The 20,075-nt window shown below is 37.9% G+C and overlaps 1 protein-coding gene across 2 annotated transcripts in view; it reads left to right on the top strand.

The window, feature by feature from the left end:
* LOC117962942 (ceramide transfer protein) overlaps positions 1–19,816 on the top strand; it is a 51,042-nt gene extending 31,226 nt beyond the window's left edge. Inside the window, exons 4-18 of one of the 2 annotated variants that reach the window (XM_058992486.1) lie at positions 3,168–3,275; positions 3,623–3,761; positions 6,221–6,304; positions 6,741–6,898; positions 10,068–10,160; positions 10,306–10,392; positions 11,210–11,302; positions 11,705–11,782; positions 14,953–15,048; positions 16,417–16,549; positions 16,709–16,779; positions 17,204–17,332; positions 17,455–17,584; positions 17,681–17,817; positions 18,056–19,816. In XM_058992486.1, the coding sequence (XP_058848469.1) occupies positions 3,168–3,275; positions 3,623–3,761; positions 6,221–6,304; positions 6,741–6,898; positions 10,068–10,160; positions 10,306–10,392; positions 11,210–11,302; positions 11,705–11,782; positions 14,953–15,048; positions 16,417–16,549; positions 16,709–16,779; positions 17,204–17,332; positions 17,455–17,584; positions 17,681–17,808 (1,527 nt within the window). In that variant the 3' untranslated portion in view covers positions 17,809–17,817; positions 18,056–19,816. The remainder of the gene's footprint in view (positions 1–3,167; positions 3,276–3,622; positions 3,762–6,220; positions 6,305–6,740; positions 6,899–10,067; positions 10,161–10,305; positions 10,393–11,209; positions 11,303–11,704; positions 11,783–14,952; positions 15,049–16,416; positions 16,550–16,708; positions 16,780–17,203; positions 17,333–17,454; positions 17,585–17,680; positions 17,818–18,055) is intronic. The other variant, XM_058992531.1, reaches the window with a different exon arrangement.
* The last annotated feature ends 259 nt before the right edge of the window (positions 19,817–20,075 follow it).

Below are 20,075 nucleotides of genomic sequence, written 5' to 3'. Positions count from 1 at the left end.
TCCAGTACACTGCTGTTTTAGAATGGGATTGCGTTATACAACATGCAGTGTACTTTTCCCTGAGCCAGTTCTGCTCTGCTAGTGTGATAGTGACCCAGTTTAAGAGACCCAGAACCCATAGATGAGGCTGATTGGACACGAAGGTATTGAGAGAGAGCAGCATCAATGCACAGAGCCACTCTGTCACTGGGCTCCTGATGCTCGGTACCACTCCCAACACCAGCGCTTGCACTGTCTGAGACTCAAATGAATTCCTGAAGCACGGAGAACTGAGCTGCTTGCTGTGTTTAATTGACAAACCGGTCAGTGCTGTAATGGATCCCACACTGAGATGTAAAGAAGTGGAGAAGGAGCTGCAGTGCAGTAACAATGTCAGTTCACGAGTGGTGTAAGGCCACAGTTTGTGCATGGAGCTCAGGCTGTTGGCAGTGCATCTGGATTTGCTCATTTGGCTAACTGATTTTAATTTTGTGATGCGAAGAAGCTTTCGTCCGACATTCTCCCTCCCTGGCTTACTCACGAGAGGGGGATTTCTGCAGTGAATGGTTAATGATGTTCCGCACCGCAAGCCATGCGTGCAGAAGTGATCTGCTTTGCTTTACCTGCTGCAATAGTAGATTGGTGGGCTTTTGCATGCTGCATGCTTTCAATATAGATATGTTATCAACGTTAAGGCCTATTGCATGAACAGTATTGGAGATACATGCAGTTTTGTTTAGTAAATGTAAACTGAACTGTGTGTCTGGCTGTTTTCAGTTAGCTACTTTGAGATGGCTCAACTGCTGACATTCAGCTTGCTTTTATTCAGCATGCAAACGTGTCTTGAAGAGCATGTCAGTACTTTGAGAACAGTTTCATTAATCTAGTGCTCAATAGCGTAAGCTGCTTCTTGGTGCTGATCCAGAATTATTGCTGTGGTGTTATTTATGCTTGCTCAGTACTTCTTTGCATATTGTTTAAGCAAAATGTGATTTATTGTTTTTCCATTATGATCCACTCAAGCAGTTTAGATAATTTAGTTGAGGATGCATTTTCTTTAGCAAAATATATTGGTAGGAGTGCATTAAATGTGTTGAGTGCTGGAAAGTCCTAAAATAGCTAGTGAAGCAACACAGCTGGTCTTACCTGTATCCTGATCATTCGAAGGAACCCTGAACTGCTTGTTTTAAGATTTTACCCATTGCCCAACTGAATAACCATACTTGAAATCTATTACAGTACTGTAGGTACAGAAGACACTTTTACTGAAGAAAATCACGTTAAGGGTGTGATTTTGAAGGATTCATTCATTTAGTTTTAAAAAGTATTCTTAAAAGCTTATAGCTACATTTTGTCCAATTGCAGTAGATGTGAAATTGCACCGCACTGACAGACATTCTCATGATCCCGGGAGGAATAGTTACTTTTGGCACATCTAGGGAAGGGCTCATATTTCAGAGGCTGATATTTTATTATTGAGAGTAAAACCAGAAACACTAGTTTGGTAAGTTAGGCAGTGATTGGCAAAAGATGAAAGGAGTAAGTAGGTGTGTGAGTGTATAGTACTGTGAACTGCATGGTACAGATGTGTACAGTCACCGACATTTGTACTTTTTACATTTTCATATTTAACTAGTTTTACAGTATACACTATGAATGAGTGTTGCTATATTTCAAAGTTTGGTTGCCACAGGATTCAGTTTTTCAAATATTGTAGCCATTTAAAAATACAATTGTCCTAACAAAGCCCCAGATAGAATCGGCGGGGATTCTAGTTTCATGCTTGTTGTTTAATTGTAGTGTGCTGATGGCTGAGCTGGTTCAGTGCTCTTTCTCAGCTCCCACTCCCTGCACTATCTCTCTTCATTTTAACCCTTTGAATGCCAGGGGTGATGTAACTCACCATTAGCTTCCTTATACTTTACTCTCAAAAGGAGGTGTACCAGTATTTTGGAATGATGCGAGAAGGAAGGAGTCGTCACGCGCAACTCGAGAAGGGGGGGCGTGCACTTCAAAGAGGAGTGAGGCGTGAAAAGAGTGTAGTGTGCAAAAGGGGCATTTTTTTTTTTTTCTTTTGCCTCTATCTTGCTCCGGCAGTCAGAGTTAACTAAATTAATGATTAAATGAAATAAGTATTTAAAAAACACACACAATTGAAAAGGCAGCTTTCTTGCAACTTGGAGTAGTGCCTTATTTGTTGCATGACTGCACAGAAAACCCCCTGTTTATATTTGGTGCATCATTGCATCTGTACGACATATTATGTGCTTTCTGTCCTAGACCCAACTAGAGGTCATGTGACTGTCAGGCTGCCATGTTGTCTGGGGCTGTCTGCTTCAAATCCCATGCGAGTTTCAGCTGCCCATTTCCTCTCCCTCAGTATGTAACAGAAATCAAGGGTTCATCTGCACTGAGCATGTTTAACTTTTTTTTACTACAGTACTGTATCTGAAGGCTTCTACAGAGGTGGTTTCTGTTTGCAGGTTTTATTTATTGTTATAGGCGGGACTGCAGCACAATTGTATCCAATCCTTTATAATTGTTTGACTGGCTGTGGCCAGTAAGAGAGCATCTCTACGGGCTTGTTAATGTATGATGATAAAGAGATTAACAGCTGGAAGGTCAAACCCATTTAAAGCAAAGAGATACTGGGGATTTGAAGCCTTCTGTTAGAAATTCCTTATCCTGTGTCGTGTTTTTAAGCATCCCTACAAGGGGATCCTAAATGTCTTTGTAAACCCGATTCTGTAGATAGCTCATAAAATATTTCAGACGCAGACTTCATATTTTCAGTGATGTGGCTCTTCTCTGGGCATATAAAGACTGGACTCTCTTTAGATGTTGGCATCATACTCGGGACCAAGCTGAATTCTATGATGTCAGTGTTTTTCACATGATTCTACTTCATGTTTACAAACCTTTCAACATGATGTTCTAATGAAAGTTGTGTTTATGATTGGGACACCTGAAAACCTGGAGCTCAAAAAAAGCTGTTTCATATTTTAATAATGTTAAAGCTACCTTTTTAAAGTGGCTTATTGTTTTCTGTTCCTAACTACTGTAATAAAACATCTGATCTGCGTTCCTTCAGGAGCAGGCTACATATTCTGTACACAGATCTAATAAGCTTTACCTGTAAGCAAGCTGTTTGTATTCTATTGAATGGCATGTTGTTGTTTTGATTTTAGGCAGAATCTGGCTATGGCTCGGAGTCAAGCTTACGACGCCAGGGATCCATGTTGTCTCTCACGTCTGCAGCAAGTAATTACTCTGCCACGTCCACATCATCGTTTAAAGTGAGTGTGAAATAAAATCCTTCAATGAATAACATTTTGCTACATGCTTTTCCATCTATTAGAGTTACCTATAAATATATGTTTGCTCTATAATAAACAGTGATAAAATAACTGAAATAAAATGTATTTGATTTTCAAACAGTATTTTACTTTTAAATGCATTATCACAATGCTTATATTTGATGTATAAATAAACAATTATCTTGCAAGTACAACACTTAACAATGAATTTAAATTGATAGTATTTAATCACTTTCTTTTGGAAACCAACCCGCACTTTCTGACAAAAACCCCATTGACCTCTGATAGAAGCACTGGGTAGTAATAGAGTTGGTGTTTATTTTCAGAAGGGGCACAGTTTGCGTGAAAAGCTTGCTGAAATGGAGACGTTCCGAGATATTCTTTGCAGGCAGGTTGACACCCTGCAGAAGTACTTTGATGCCTGTTCCGATGCCGTTTCCAAAGATGAGCTCCAGAGAGACAAAGGTAATGTTTTAAACTGAAACAAAAAAGCTCATTCTCGAGGGGATTTTACCTTTATTGACTGAAGATACCATGACATTTCTAGCACCTTGTAGACAATAGTGTCATACTTTTGAATTCGCATTTTTGGAATTTTGCAAAAATTGCTGAAATAATGAAATAATTGTAGACATCTATTTCTTGTAACTTTTTTTCCCTCATCCACAAAAGCTAAACTTTTGCTACAAAAGATTTTTTCCTAAAATTCTTTGTTTTCGAGAAATTTCTAGAAATTATTTCCATTGAGGGATGTAAACTTTTGACTACAACTGTATAATAGCCAAGCCATGAGCCCTCAAGACTATAGACTTTACAGATGCAGAGTTGTGGGAGACTTTTTTGCTACATTTCATGTCAGTGAGCAATGGAGCTCTTTAGGGCTCTAAAAACTACACAATCAACAAACCCTAGCTGGGACTGAATTGTGGGCCGACTGCCTCTTCTAAATGCTGCCTGGAGATTAGAAAGCTGTCTGGCTCTTAAGTACTTTCAGGAGGGATTGTGTTGCATTAATACTCTGTTATCTGGATGTATTCTGTACAAGTTTACTCTGTAAAGTTGAACATGCAAACTGCTGCAAAGTTATGCTCCAACCTTTTTGAATGCAAATGTATTGGTATATTTGTTCCTGGCAGTGCTTTTATCACTTAGAACCAATAGCAAGCTGATCTCCTGATCTCCTGTACAGTCAAACATCTGTCAACAGCTGTTGAGAAGAATGTACAGACGTGCTCAAATTTGTTGGTACCCCTCCACAAAAAACAAAGAATGCACAATTTTCTCTGAAATAATTTGAAACTGACAAAAGTAATTGGCATCCACCATTGTTTATTCCATATTTAATAGAAATCAAACTTTGCTTTTGATTTTTTATTCAACATAATATTGTAAATAAGAAAACAAATGAAAATGGCATGGACAAAAATGATGGGACCGCTAACCTAATATTTTGTTGCACAACCTTTAGAGGCAATCACTGCAATCAAACGTTTTCTGTAGCTCTCAATGAGACTTCTGCACCTGTTAACAGGTAGTTTGGCCCACTCTTCCTGAGCAAACTGCCCCAGCTGTCTCAGGTTTGATGGGTGCCTTCTCCAGACTGCAAGTTTCAGCTCTTTCCATAGATGTTCGATAGGATTCAGATCAGGACTCATAGAAGGCCACTTCAGAATAGTTCAATGTTTTGTTCTTATCCATTCTTGGGTGCTTTTAGCTGTGTGTTTTGGGTCATTATCCTGTTGGAGGACCCATGACCTGCGACTGAGACAGAGCTTTCTGACACTGGGCAGTACGTTTCGCTCCAGAATGCCTTGATAGTCTTGAGATTTCATTGTGCCCTGCACAGATTCAAGGCACCCTGTGCCAGGCGCAGCAAAGCAGCCCCAAAACATAACCGAGCCTCCTCCATGTTTCACTGTAGGTATGGTGTTCTTTTCTTTGAAAGCTTCATTTTTTCATCTGTGAACATAGAGCTGATGTGACTTGCCAAAAAGCTCCAGTTTTGACTCGTCTGTCCAAAGGACATTCTCCCAGAAGGATTGTGGCTTGTCAATATGCATTTTAGCAAATTCCAGTCTGGCTTTTTTATGTTTTTCTTTCAAAACTGGAGTCCTCCTGGGTCTTCCATGGAGCCCACTTTCGCTCAAAAAGCGACGGATGGTGCGATCAGAAACTGCCGTACCTTCACCTTGGAGTTCAGCTTGTATCTCTTTGGCAGTTATCCTTGATTCTTTTTCTACCATTCGCACTATCCTTCTGTTCACTCCGGGGTCGATTTTCCTCTTGCAGCCGCGCCCAGGGAGGTTGGCTACAGTTCCATGGACCTTAAACTTCTTAATAATATTTGCAACTGTTGTCACAGGAACATCAAGCTGCTCGTCTATTATTTTCTTTCTGATCTCCTCAGACAACTCTCTCCTTTGCTTTCTCTGGTCCATGTTCAGTGTGGTGCACACAATGGTACCAAACAGCACAGTAACTACTTTTCTCCATTGAAATAGGCTGACTGACTGATTACAAGATTGGAGACCTATGTGATACTAATTAAAGAAACTAATTAGTTTGAAATATCACTATAATCCAATTATTTATTATCTTTTCTAAGGGGTACCAACAAATGTGTCCAGGCCATTTTAGAATATCTTTGTAGAATAAGCAATGATTCATCTCTTTTCACAGCTTCTTTGCTTTATTCTATGACATACCAAAGGCATGCAAGTATACATGATAAAATAGCTTTTAATTTCATCACTTTTCAGGAGGAATGAAGCATTATTTCAATGAGCTGTAAGGGTACCAACAAATTTGAGCACGTCTGTGTGTTCAGTAGGCTTTATCTATTTCTTTGTGACTGTGTTGGGTGGGTAGTGTAAAAGCACAGCTTGGTTCTGCATTGACGTGATGTGTTCTTGCATTCCTATAAGTGGTGGAAGATGATGAAGAAGACTTTCCTACAACCCGATCTGATGGGGAATTTCTGCACAATAATAACGGCAGCAAAGAGAAATGTGAGTGGATTGTCAGCAGGTTAAAAAGACAAAAAAACAGTGTCAGTTACTTTTTATAATGACATGTAAGAACATGTAAATCTCATAAATAGTATATCATTATGCAGTAACTGTTTTAAAGGACACCATGTGTGTTCTAAAGAAAAGGCCTCATACATCATTTTAAATGAGCCTTAGCTTTTATCAGTCAGTTTAATGCAATTAATAGACATTTTATTTTGCCTGTGTGTTGCCTTTTCTTGTGGCAAAATGGACATAGTGTTTGTGCAGTCAATTTGTGCTGAAACAGCAATCTAATCAAATGAAGAGGAATTTTACAGGTATTTTTAAAGAATTTAAATTGCTTAAAGTGTTTTATTTAATTGGGCTTATCGTATCATGTTTGAATAGATAATCCCTTTGAAGAACATTGGAGTAATTGGTGTTTTTGTTGCAGTATTCCCATGTGTAACACCCAAAGAAATCAATGGCATTGACTTTAAAGGGGAAGCTATAACTTTTAAGGCTACCACTGCTGGCATACTATCAACACTCTCACACTGCATCGACCTCATGGTGAAACGTGAAGACAACTGGCAAAAAAGACACGATAAGGTAAGTTTACATCCCCAATAGAGTCCATCATACAAACATTGGCCTGTTTACAAACTACTTATTTTAATCATCACAAAACCCCAAAATTGAAACTTAATGTACAATTATTTTAAAGGGATATTGAAATCCCCTACATTTTAACAATAATTCATGTCTTTCCTGTTTTGATGTCCTATTATGTGTGCTGTTTCTGTTTAGATCATTATTTGCCACTCCTCCTATTTCAACAAAAAGGGCTTATCAAAGGACTCCTCAAGGCTAGTTTTGAGAGAGCGAGATGGGGAAGTATATTGGGTTTCCACAGGCTTCTATACAATGTTAACAATGGTCCTCAGAGCTGTATTTGCTGTCACCCTTTGTTTCATACTGTATAGAGGCCCATGCACCAGCATTGCAAGGGGTGGGGGCCAAGATATACCTGTCATACTATAAATAGAGGTCTACTTAAATCACAGTAAATTTACAAAATTTTTGCGGGTAGGTTATGGAATAAAATTAGGATTTTGCGGACATTTCACGGACCTGTTTAAACATTAAAAACCTAAAAATAGTGGTACTTGCTCCTTTACTAAAACGTTTACTAAAAATGTTGTCATTTGTTAAAGGCAAGCATGCAACATCCCCCAGCAGTTGCTGCCGACATTCTCTGTCTGGTGTGGACTTGCCCATACGTTGAGACTGCACATCTGCATCCACTGAATTGGTTGGACGTGTAAGGCAAAGCTTTGCCAAGTTATACAGATGTGGAAACATCCTCGAAACATTGGCCCCTAAAAGAATTTCACAGTGACCGCTCATTTAGGTAGACCCCTAACTATAAATCATGATGGTGCGTTTTGACAGTAACTTTGATAAAAGACTACATTAGAGCATTGTTATTGGATTTTTAATAGATTTTCAGTTTTTTTTTGCTTTCTCTTCACCTCTTTCTGAAATAGTCCTCCATACAAGCCCACACATTTCTCACTTATAAGCACACACCCATTACATAAGCAAATGGTCTGGTTTCTGTGGTTTATATGGTACACAAGGCAACCCTATCTGCTTCTCTGCCTCACTTCTTCTCAATCATTTTTTGAGAATCCAATTATAATTGGGGAAAAAAACTTCTTCTCAAAAGAATGGCAAATATTGATCAAAGCAGAAACAATCTTACCCCCAATCAACCTCTTTGATCACTAATTGTAATGTTATCCCTGAATGCTGATAATCTTCCATCACATGTGGTACCCCACATATTATTCATCCATAATGTAATCCATCAAATATTCAAACATCTACAGCTCCTGCTATAACAGCATTTATTTTGATTTTAGTTTTTCATTGAGCAGCATATGGAGGAGCAGTGGTGGTGGTTACCTCTACCACTGCCGTTCACGAATTGCACTGTCAGCAAGTCTGAGTCTGATCTTTACAATGCATCGGCTTCTGTTGAACCCCCTATTAATCTAGATTGTGTTTCCCCACATCAGCATCTTTAAACCTGTGCAAGAAAAAAAAAAGACATCCACTTTCCTGTGCGGTATTGCTCTGCATTCCCTTAAGAAATCGCTGGCACGGGCCGTCGGTCTAAAAATGCAGTTCAAGGGAAACCAGGTCATATTAGTTAGAATAGTATATTGCACCTTTTGTTTTCTTTCTCATGCAGTAACAGCATTGCACTTGTACATTTAGGATACACTTCTACAGGAATTCTGAACCAAAATGCATCCATCCATCTCTATCTATCTATCGATCTATCAATCGATTGATCGATCAATGATATTTAGATATTATTTTTATAAATATTGATTGATAGATAGATATTTATAAAAATAAATGGAGATATTGTTGCTGTATTTCAAGTTTTAAATGAATGAATGTATCTAGATTAGTACTGATTTTGTTTAACATGCTGTTTTTTTTATGTAATTGGGAGTGCTGCTGACTGTACAAATATTGGGTATTTAATCTGGTAAACCCAGTTTGCCCATGGCTGTCTGTCAATAATTAAGGTTTAAATCACATGCCCAGTACTGTACATATGATAAAGAAAGTCCAGTCTCTTGGCAGATACTGAGGTGTCACTAAAGAAGTGCTATGAAAAGTCAGACGTGATACCAAAAGCTCACTGCAAACAGAGATGACTTCACAAACCCTGATGTTGCTGGGGAAACAAAAACCTCGTGGAGAAACCGAGACTGTGGCACGAGAGAAGCAAACGTACATTCCTTTCAGGACAGAGAGCAGGTTACTTCCTGTATGTTCACAAAGTTCATCTGAGAATGGCAGCAGGATTCACTTTGCTTTTTGGAATAAGAATGAGATTGGAAATGTTAAGATTTACGTTCTTTTAGCTTCTACTCTGTTGTTCAAAACATGCAATGGATTTAAAGTTGGAATCATGTGGTTGACACAGGAGTAGAAAAACAGAAGAGAGAGAAAAGCGACTGGTTTATTTCTTCAAAAGTTTGATCTTTTTTGGTGCAAGTCATATGTTGGCCAGGAAATATATTTAAGGATATAAAATTATTTTCATTTAAAAAGAGATTTTATAATAAATATATGGGGAAATGTAACCTGGATTGGTGGTATAACAGGGCTGTGCTTTATAATTTGCACTTTTTTTTGTTCTCATTAAACCAGCTGTGCTGCAGTTGTACAGTAACACCATCATGTTGACAAAGTGGGATATGTTTTCTGTTTCTGATTTTATAGAAACATTCTACACTCTCAACATGGTTGCAGGAATAGTTGCCATGCGTTCACAACACCTTCACGATGTATTCAGAGGTGCCACTCTGCAATTGGACACTGAATGTCTTCCTGGCAGAACAAACAACTTTCATGCAAAAATGAGAAATGTTCCCCAAACTATTGTACTGTATTTTTATTATTATTTATTTCTTAGCAGACGCCCTTATCCAGGGCGACTTACAGTTGTTACAAGATATCAGATTATTTTTTTACATACAATTACCCATTTATACAGTTGGGTTTTTACTGGAGCAATCTAGGTAAAGTACCTTGCCCAAGGGTACAACAGCAGGGTCCCCGACCGGGGATTGAACCCACGACCCTCTGGTCAAGAGTCCAGAGCCCTAACCACTACTCCACACTGCTTAATTCAAATCGTATTGCTCCCATACGTCTAAGATGATGTTGACGTAGTGCACATTCTGTTTTGAAGGAAATGGAAAAGAGAAGGCGAATAGAGGATGGTTACAAGATTGCACTGAATGAATTTAAGAAGAAATCTCACTTTGGCGGCCCTGATTATGAGGTATTCACTGTGTTTCTTAACTAATCATGTTAGAATTGTGATCAATCTGCAGGGGTACATTTAGGCATGTTGCGTGTTATTTTTCAAATTTCTTTTTTCTTCTCTTGACCCGATTTTGAAATGTGTTCTTTGTCTTGCTTTGCAGGAAGGTCCAAACAGCCTTATTAATGAAGATGAGTTCTTTGATGCAGTGGAAGCTGCTCTTGACAGGCAAGACAAAATTGAGGAGCAGGTAATTCCTTCCAATCCAAAGCATTACAATGCATTTAACTGTTCTGTTTATCCTATATAGCAGAACATTCCAGTGCTGTGTTCCTGCAGCTGTAGAATCTCATGTCATCTTTCTGCATCATAAAGCAGATAGATAACTTCAGAACAAATATATAATTGGCATGACTTCCCAGCTTTTACAGCTCTGGCCAAAAGTTTTACACCACCTAGAATTTTAGGATTGAGATGCAATTTTAAAAAATTACATACATGAACACAATTTATATCTTTTATTTAATATCATGTAATCAAGGAAACTTCAAAATTACATTGTAAAAGTCTCCTGGGAGCCATAATAGTAGTACAGTATTTCATGTTGGTTTTCAAAATGTCACATTTTTTAATTGGTCAGTTTTTCATTATGAATGTGGGAAAACTTTAAAACAGTATGTAATTCATTTTGTTAACATAACATTATTCAGCATGTTCAATCGATTTTATGAAGCAGAATTATTTAATTCTGTAGGGTAGTGCTAAACTTTTTGGCCATAGCTGTATGTATTCTCTAAAAAGGAATTTAACTGCAGGGAAACTGGTGATGCAAACAGGCATAGTTGGAGGGTTTTAATGTTGTACTCGGACTGTGATAGGAAATATTGGACACTGTATCTTTAAACGAATAAAGATAAACAGTTTCATTTCATTGCTGAGTGATTTGTTAATTGTTTGTGCCGTGAGTAGTCTTTTGTAGCAGAGAAACAGACGGTGCCCCTTCTCGATGTGTGGGATCTTCTGCAGAGTGGATGATTGTTTTTAATGCTGCATCTCCTGTTTTTCAGTCTCAGTCTGAGAAGGCCAGGATACACCGGCCCACAGCAGTGCCTTCTGGGGATGCCTATACAACGGTTGGCACATACAGATTTGCCCAACAGGTATTAGTTTTATTTTGTTTAAATACTTGGTACATTTTATATATAGGAAAAGAATGCTAACTGATTGTTAAACAATTCCAATTCCCTAAGAAATCATCGAGGGAGCTCCTACAACTTAGATATAAATTGTCATTAAATTATACGAAACTAAGTCAAGTAGATTAAATGTATTTCTTCCGTGCTTTCCATGACTTACTGCAGCGCTGCAATGAAAGAGTGGATGTGGGGTTTGCATCGCTGCTGGATACACTGCATTCTTTTATATCCTGCTGTTCACCGCTCATCTGCATTCCTACAGGACTTTGTTTATTTTTTTATTTTTTTTCATTCGCTGTTGATTGAACGCTCTGTTGTGCTTGTGTTCTGATTCCTGGGTTTTTTCTTTGTCTGTCTCTGTGGTAGCCCTGTAGTCGCTCTCCCTCCATGTCTTCCATTGATCTAGTCAGTGCCTCTGATGATGTTCACAGATTCAGCTCCCAGGTACTGTATTCGTTCCACAGAGCGCCCTCTCGTACCGCTCTGTGTGAAGCTTTACCCTCCTTTGTAAGCACGGGGGTTCTGGCTCAAGACCCTAAGAGCATGTGGTGGCTTCTCCTTCTTTTCTTTTTTAAATAACTTTTAATCTTACATTTCTTTAGGCAGAAGTTAATAGACAAGATGAAATTCATCCAGAATGCAGTTTTTTTTTAATGAAAGGAGCACTGAATTTGGTTGCTGCTGTTTTACTTTCTGCTGTTCTAAACGCACCATTTTTCCATAAATTAACCTCCGTCCTGCTTGTTTAAGTGTTTGTTTGTTTGTTTGTTTTGTGGACATTCTTTACAAACCTGTTACTAATGTCACATTCATTTCACATAGAGACTCTATCTGTTAGTGAGGCAAAACATACCACTGGCCATATAAATAAAAACAAAGTGTCTACTGTGTATTTATTTATTTATTTATTTATTTTTACATTAAGCAGATGAGCAAAATGTCCAGTGTGGTTTTTGGGAATTGCAAAGAAGACAAATAACATGACCTTGTTATTGACGGCTGCTGATAATATGCAAAGCCCTAACAAGTATGGTTGCTTAAAGTGAGATGCAGTATACAGTGGCACCACAAATACTCGGTCATCCTAAGTTTCAATATTTATATTTCTAATACTATATAACAGTAAGGATCAATTGTGTAAAACATTCTGCATTACTCTTTCTGCCTTGCTACAGAATAATACATGTTTTGGCTATTATGAGCACACCCCTGAAACTAAATATATTTAGTTTCTCAAGGCCATTTTATAGCAGTTCTTTCTTGTATCTATTTCAATATTGGCCACATGTTTTTTTCAGCTTTACTGGGAACTCTACTGTTTTTGCTTCATTTCTTACAGTATGAATATTTTCGTGCCACTGTAGCATGACGATGTTGAATCACTTTACTACTTCAATGAAAGCTTGTGTTTATTTTACTAACCCTAACATTTACCTGCCCTCATACATTAATGTGCACATGTATTGGAACACCCCATTGCTTCTGTTATGATTTTGTTTTGAATATTAAATCAAATCACTGTAACTGAAAATCTTGGAAAATTGTCAAAGTAGGCAAATTAGTGATTGACTAATTTTATTGATGACGTTAATAGGCCACTCATGCAAGTCATTTAAAATTGTAAGAGAAAAGGAACACGCAGCCACAAATGGTAAAATGCATCAGATGGTGGTAAAATACATTTTCACACACAAGTGCCTATTGTTTCTATATCACTGATTACTGAGCGGAAATTGAAATTCTCACACCAAGGTTTTCATGCAGGTAATATAAAGGCTATACATGACTAATCTTAGGGTGTTGTAATGCATTTGCACACTGCTGTACCTGCTATTTCTTTACAAGGAATGTTTTGTATTTTCTGTTTAATGAACTTTGGGGGTTATTCCAGAATCCCTATTGTCATGCACTGTACATGATATCCAACCAAGATCTTTTAAATAGTCAGTAGACATTTTCATTAGTACTTTCCCCACTGGTTACGCTCCTGTGAGATGGCATAGAGTGGAGGTGTCCATCCTGTACTACCTACATGTAACACTAGAATATTACAGCAATCTTTCTACAGGAACCAAAATAGAGCAACTGGATTCATACACCACATGTACCTGTAATACCAATCCATATTCAGAGAGCTTGTGGTTTATCAGGTATTTGGTAGAATAACTCAACACTCCAGCATCTGTGCCTCTTGTAAGAGATTCCCACACACGTTGTCCAAGTAGCATGTTCCTTTAGAATCTGGAATGTATTTGTGAAAAGTTACATTATAGGAAAATGGAACCAGTGCAAGAGTGGAAACAGTTACTGTATATACAAATCAAAACCTTGACCAAACAGTAGTTTTTTATGCCTTTTTTTCTGCTAAGATATATTTGTATTGCCTGAAATGTTTTCAGTAGCAATGTCTGCAGGTTAATTTTCACTGTTTTGCCATGTTTAGTTTTTTTGTATAATTAATATTCAAAGATAAAAGCTATTTACTATTTAAATGAACTAATCCTGGCACACTCTGAGCAGTGATTTACTGTCATGTTACTTCCCAATCTGTTGCTAGTACTGTTAGTTACTTCAATAAATTGCTGTCCTCCTGTGGATAGGAAGATCCAGTTTGGCTGCATATTGTATGCAGTGCTGTTGTAGGTCGATATGAAGCTGCAAAATGTATCATTTGTAATGGTACTTATCCAGACATACTGGCAGGTTTACAGGGATAGTGAATTTCATTGTATTTATTATTATTATTTATTTATTTTTTTAAATAGTAAAATACTTCATACTGTGTTGTATAATCTTTAAAACTTATCAGATCATTCAGGGCCATATTATTTTGGTACAGAATTTTCATTTTAAGGCAGCCAGAGGGTATTTAAAACGGAGTATTTAAAAAATTGATTTTGTTGTTATGTAAATATGTTCATGGTGATGTCACAATTACATAGGGGTACACAAGCTGGTTTACTACAGCTGGGAGATATCAGCACACTCGGAGTGGTGAGCCACAGTCAATGTCCTGCTATCTCACAATACGAAAATGATACAATCTGTAAATTGTACTGCTGCAGTCATAGAATCGGCTTGCTCCTATGAAGAAGCCCACAGAAAGGTAGAGTGCAGTGCATTACTGTTTATAATATTTAGGAAGCTGATCACAGGGCAGAAAGGTGTGAACAGAACCAGATAGAACCAGAAGTTGGGATCTATTTACTGTGTAGTTTTTTTAGGCTGTTCTCGCTATTCCAAACAGAAAATCATGCATGTGTGTCTTAAGAGCCTTAAATTGTTTTTCATTGCCAAGGGTATGGCTGAGTAACTTCTTTGAAAAAGAAAGACATGTATGGTTGTTTTTGATTTGTAGAGTTTGTGATGCAATGGAGAAATATGGTTTAAAGTTGTTTGCAATGAAGAAGCTCAAAACAGGCCCACTTGTGGTTGTTCAGAAACAAGCAACACGTTTGTCAGCTTTAAAATGTGTTTCATGCCGATGCACGCTGACCAGATGTATTTGTACAAAAACATTTTTTATAATTTAATATCAATATACTGTTGCATTAAAATAACCCCTAACAATATTTTTGACAGGTTTGCTAATGGAAGCTGTTTTTGATTTGCAGGTGGAGGAAATGGTTAAGAATCACATGACCTACTCTTTGCAAGATGATGGTGGGGATGCCAACTGGCAGCTGGTGGTAGAAGAGGGAGAAATGAAGGTAAGGATGGCATAGCCAAGATTGAATACACCTTTCATAGGACCGGTTTTGCTGTTGAAATGAAGGTAAGGATGGCATAGCCAAGATTGAATACAGCTTTCATAGGACCGGTTTTGCTGTTGAAATGAAGGTAAGGATGGCATAGCCAAGATTGAATACACCTTTCATAGGACCGGTTTTGCTGTTGAAATGAAGGTAAGGATGGCATGGCCAAGATTGAATACAGCTTTCATAGGACCGGTTTTGCTGTTGAAATGAAGGTAAGGATGGCATAGCCAAGATTGAATACAGCTTCCATAGGACCGGTTTTGCTGTTGAAATGAAGGTAAGGATGGCATAGCCAAGATTGAATACAGCTTTCATAGGACCGGTTTTGCTGTTGAAATGATGGTAAGGATGGCATAGCCAAGATTGAATACAGCTTTCATAGGACCGGTTTTGCTGTTGAAATGAAGGTAAGGATGGCATGGCCAAGATTGAATACAGCTTTCATAGGACAGGTTTTGCTGTTGAAATGAAGGTAAGGATGGCATAGCCAAGATTGAATACAGCTTTCACGTGACTCAAGTGAAGCCAATTTGACCAGTAACAGATACAGTGAATGGGGACAGGAAATTATGAAATGTACAGCATATTGTGATAGGATAAACAGCATATGAAATTGCAACTGCCACTGAAAGTCTGATCAACTGTCTGAACCCTGCAAGTCACACAGGTTGACAGTATGGTTTAGATAGAAAGCTTGCCTGTCATTCATTTCAAGAACACAGTTTAAAACAGCTGACTCAACTCTGGCCCTCAAGATCTATTCCAGTCCTGGTCTATATTCCAACCAGGTCCTAAATTAGTTAATTGCCTCTTAGCAGCTTCCATTAACTACATTAAAACCTGCTTGGAGTTGGATCTTGACCTGGATCAGTAAATTACCAGCATGGGCCAGGAGAGGGCGCTCGTGCTCAGGTATAGGAGCAGGTGGAGGAAGCTGCTGCTGGGTGTTCTTTTGAACCTGGAAGTGACTTGCTTAAAGAGCTAGGACAAATAAGAAGAACCAATTACATTTATCTATTTGTTTTTTATCCCCCAATGAATGATGATCAATTCTCAATACCGTTTTTTCCTGAAGGTTTATTTTTCATATTTCTCTGCTCGAGATGTAAATCTCTGTAGACGATTTCCAATTATTTGTACGTCGCACTTTAGAGTTTCACATTTCTAGAGAGCTGCTTACCAAATACACACACACTGTATGTTACACTATGAAGGAATCTGTCTGGCAAGGGACCTTGTTAAGTGTACTTGTTTTTTTATTGGAATAGGCCATTTGAATGGATGAGCAATTCCAATATATGTTCTTTTCTGTGTGTGCAGGTGTACAGGAGAGAGGTGGAGGAAAATGGAATTGTGTTGGACCCTCTAAAAGCAACCCATGTCGTCAAAGGGGTGACCGGGCATGAAGTCTGCCATTATTTTTGGAATGTTGATTTCCGTAATGATTGGGAAAGTAAGTCTTTTTTATCTAGTACAGTAAGTATTGAAATGACATGCTTTTTGTATTTATTTTTTATTAAACCAATAAAAATGATATTTGTTTTTTAATGTGTGATGTTGTTTTAATAATACTTTTGTATAGATTTTAACATCTGTATTGTTTCTTCTGCAGCAACTGTTGAGAATTTTAAATTAGTAGAAAGATTGTCCGACAACGCAGTCATCATCTATCAGACACACAAGGTATGAAACAACTTGATTTCAGGAAAACCCAACCAACTCGCATCTCAGTGTTTCAAAGTTCAGTTTAAGAAAGGATTGTGTGCGTTACTTAGTTTTACTACATAGTCTTTTTGTCAGCTGTGTAACAGGGCTGCAGTGGTTGCCAGTAGATGCAATACTTCTTTTCTTACCATGTATCTGGAGTGCCGCTGTTTCAATTTGAATGTCTTTGAATCTAGGTTAGGAGGCCTCCTTGTGTATGAGTGCATGTAAGTTTGTAACGACGAGTAACTGAAGCTCTTGTGCTGTAGCAGTTACATGAACGATGTCCTGTTTACTCATTATGTGTGTGCTAAATATACAAATGAGCTCCTGGACTAGTTCACTCAACATCTGTGTTGAGTGTTTTGTGACTTTGTTGTTTTGTTATCAATTTCTTTTGTAGAGGGTTTGGCCTGCCTCTCAAAGAGACGTGCTCTATTTATCAGCAATCCGGAAAATTATTTCTAACAATGAAAACGACCCTGACACATGGACTGTGTGCAATTTCTCTGTAGATCATGAAAATGCCCCCGTAAGTATTGCTTTGAAAAATGTAATTAGAGAGATGCAGGTTTTATTAGAGCTAACAATAACGCATAGTGTGTAAGAATAATAAATTAACTAAGCCTTTTATTTATTTTTACTTCAAATCAGCTCACCAACAGATGTGTGCGTGCCAAAATCAACATAGCACTGATTTGTCAAACACTGGTGAGTCCACCAGAGGGCGACAAAGAGATCAGTAGAGACAACATCCTGTGCAAGATTACCTACGTTGCAAATGGTAGGTGCCAGGTTATAGTTTTAGTATTATGTGTAAGGAAGTTGGAGGAGGGTGGAACTATTTTAAACCTTTTTGTTTTCTTTCCTCCTTTTTTAGTGAATCCTGGCGGCTGGGCACCTGCATCAGTTCTCAGAGCTGTGGCAAAGAGAGAGTATCCTAAATTCCTGAAGCGTTTTACATCATACGTCCAGGAGAAAACTGCTGGAAAGCCTATTCTTTTCTAATGTTTGGAGGTAAATCTGCTTGTGCAGAATGCAGAAGAAACAGCAATAAAATCATAAAATGTGTGTTGGGGATTTCTTGTCCTACAATACCTGTATTGTCTCTGTCTTTCTGCATTTGTTTTCTTTTGGCTCGTTTTCATAAATTCTGTTGTTCAAGTATTTGTCCCAGCACTTAGTTTATATTACGATTGCATGCAAATCAAGATTGTTCAAACAGTCAAGAATGAACTTCTCTGTTTTTCTCCAGTGTTTTGCCAAGTCCCTTGTGTGCTTTGCTCCAGTGATTGAAACAGGCTCTGTTCACATTCCATACCTGGAGGAATCCGCTGCAGCTGAAGCGCCTGCAGGAACTTCAGGTCTGCAGTTGTAATGGAAACCATTCAGCAGCGATCGCGCCTTCAAGCTAGTAACGTCAGGAACACAGCAGCCTTGTGACCACAATATACAACACTAGTACTCTGCTAACTTCTCTTCTGCATCAGTGTGTTATACTAAATACATCTGTATGGCCGTCATTTATGTTGCTCTTGTGGGGAAGATTCAAAATCAAACATTTGATTTTATGAACTGTGGTTTAATGGCTTTAATAAATGACTTACAGAGATGTTGCTTTAGACCTGCAATAATAGCCAAAAATATTGTTAATCAAAAATGATTTATAGTAAGTTTGTATGGTCATGTTGGAGGTCTAAAGTAAATGGTGGTGGTTCCTATTTTGGTCTTGCTTTTTGTAAACGTCCAAATATGTTTGTTTTTATTTGCTATGTATAATCACTGATCTTCATGCTGCTAATTGTTGTTTCTTAAACAGTTGTGTTGTTTGTAATATCTGTTGAGGGATGTGAGTGACCTCGGACCTTGCCTTTTCACTCTGTGGCTCCTATGAAGAACGCTGGTTCTGATGGACAAAGAGTTTGAAAAGCTTGATTTCTATTTGTTCTCCTTTTTCAGATATCTCTATATTTCTACTGTATTTTTAGTTGTATCTGTGTTATACGAATGTGTTGGGATTTAAAACAAAAAAATGTAAGTTTAAAAATATGAGCTGGCAGGAGGGATGGCTTGAATCGAATTGGTGAGCGACGATGGTGCAAGTCATGCAGTACAACCATAACGTCCAGAAAGCAGACTTGTATTACAAGGGTGCTCCGTCTTTCAAGTTGAGCAGTTTGGCCTTGATAAAACCTCCCAAGTCTAAAACTAATTGATGTAAGTACATTATTTTGTCCTAGTAGATGAAATGTTATTCATTGGGAAATAATGGGGAATTAGCTAAACCACATTAGCACCTGTATTCTAAACGCAAACCCCCACCCCTTCCTTATGCCAGTACATCTATGATTAATTAGTCAACTGCATTGTACAGAATTGATGGAAATTTTTTAAAGTTCCCATAATTTGCTGTGTTGCAAGATCCACGTCCAGCTTTGTCTATTGGCATATCATTTTGTAAAAACTTCACATTGAAGAAATTCTACTTTTTTTTTTGTCGTGCACCACTAGAGAAGTGTCTCCATCTTAATATTAGCAGGGCATGTGTTTTTAGCAACGGGACTGCCACCAAAACAGGAAAAACAAACTTTGTAAGATAGGATTAACATATTGTAGAAATGTACATTTATACTTTGCATCTCAGACAAGCATTTCACTCGCTATTTTATACCTGACTGGTTATTTTATAATAGTTTTTTGCAATCAACAAGAACAGTCCAAGTCGACATACCGTTTCTGCTGCATAGTTAGTGATGGCAACTTTTCACGATTGGATCCTAGCCCCCAAAAAATCCAAGTGGAATGTTAAACCTATTAATAACTTGTCGCATCAGGCAAGAGAATTGTTCCAAAACCAATCAGTTAGGTTGTTTTGATCTTAAAAATAAAGATGTAAAAATGTTTGGGAAGTTTACAGGGAATGTGTATAGCTTGATAGTGTTATAATTAGTTGCAATTGCACTAAATGTGATGTAATTTTGAAATGTTCTGTAAATAAAATGATTACACTAAAGAAGCCGTTTGTAATGAATAAACCATACTGTTTTAAATGTACGACAGTCCAGTGGCATGGCTCCAGTGTGGTCAGCCTTGGCCAATGCAGTGAAACCAGTGAACCGATTTTTTCCTCTTTATTTATTAAGGCATTGATAGACTAGAAAACAGCACCAGAGCAAGACTGTCAATCCATATGGAGAATACATATAAATAAGGTATTCTACTGAACATTGATACTGTCTCCATTCTGGATTTGATTCTCCAATATTACACATGCA

Source organism: Acipenser ruthenus, chromosome 1 (assembly GCF_902713425.1).
Source record: "Acipenser ruthenus chromosome 1, fAciRut3.2 maternal haplotype, whole genome shotgun sequence".
In the NCBI taxonomy this organism is placed as follows: domain Eukaryota; kingdom Metazoa; phylum Chordata; class Actinopteri; order Acipenseriformes; family Acipenseridae; genus Acipenser; species Acipenser ruthenus.
This window is presented reverse-complemented; position numbering and strand designations above follow the sequence as displayed.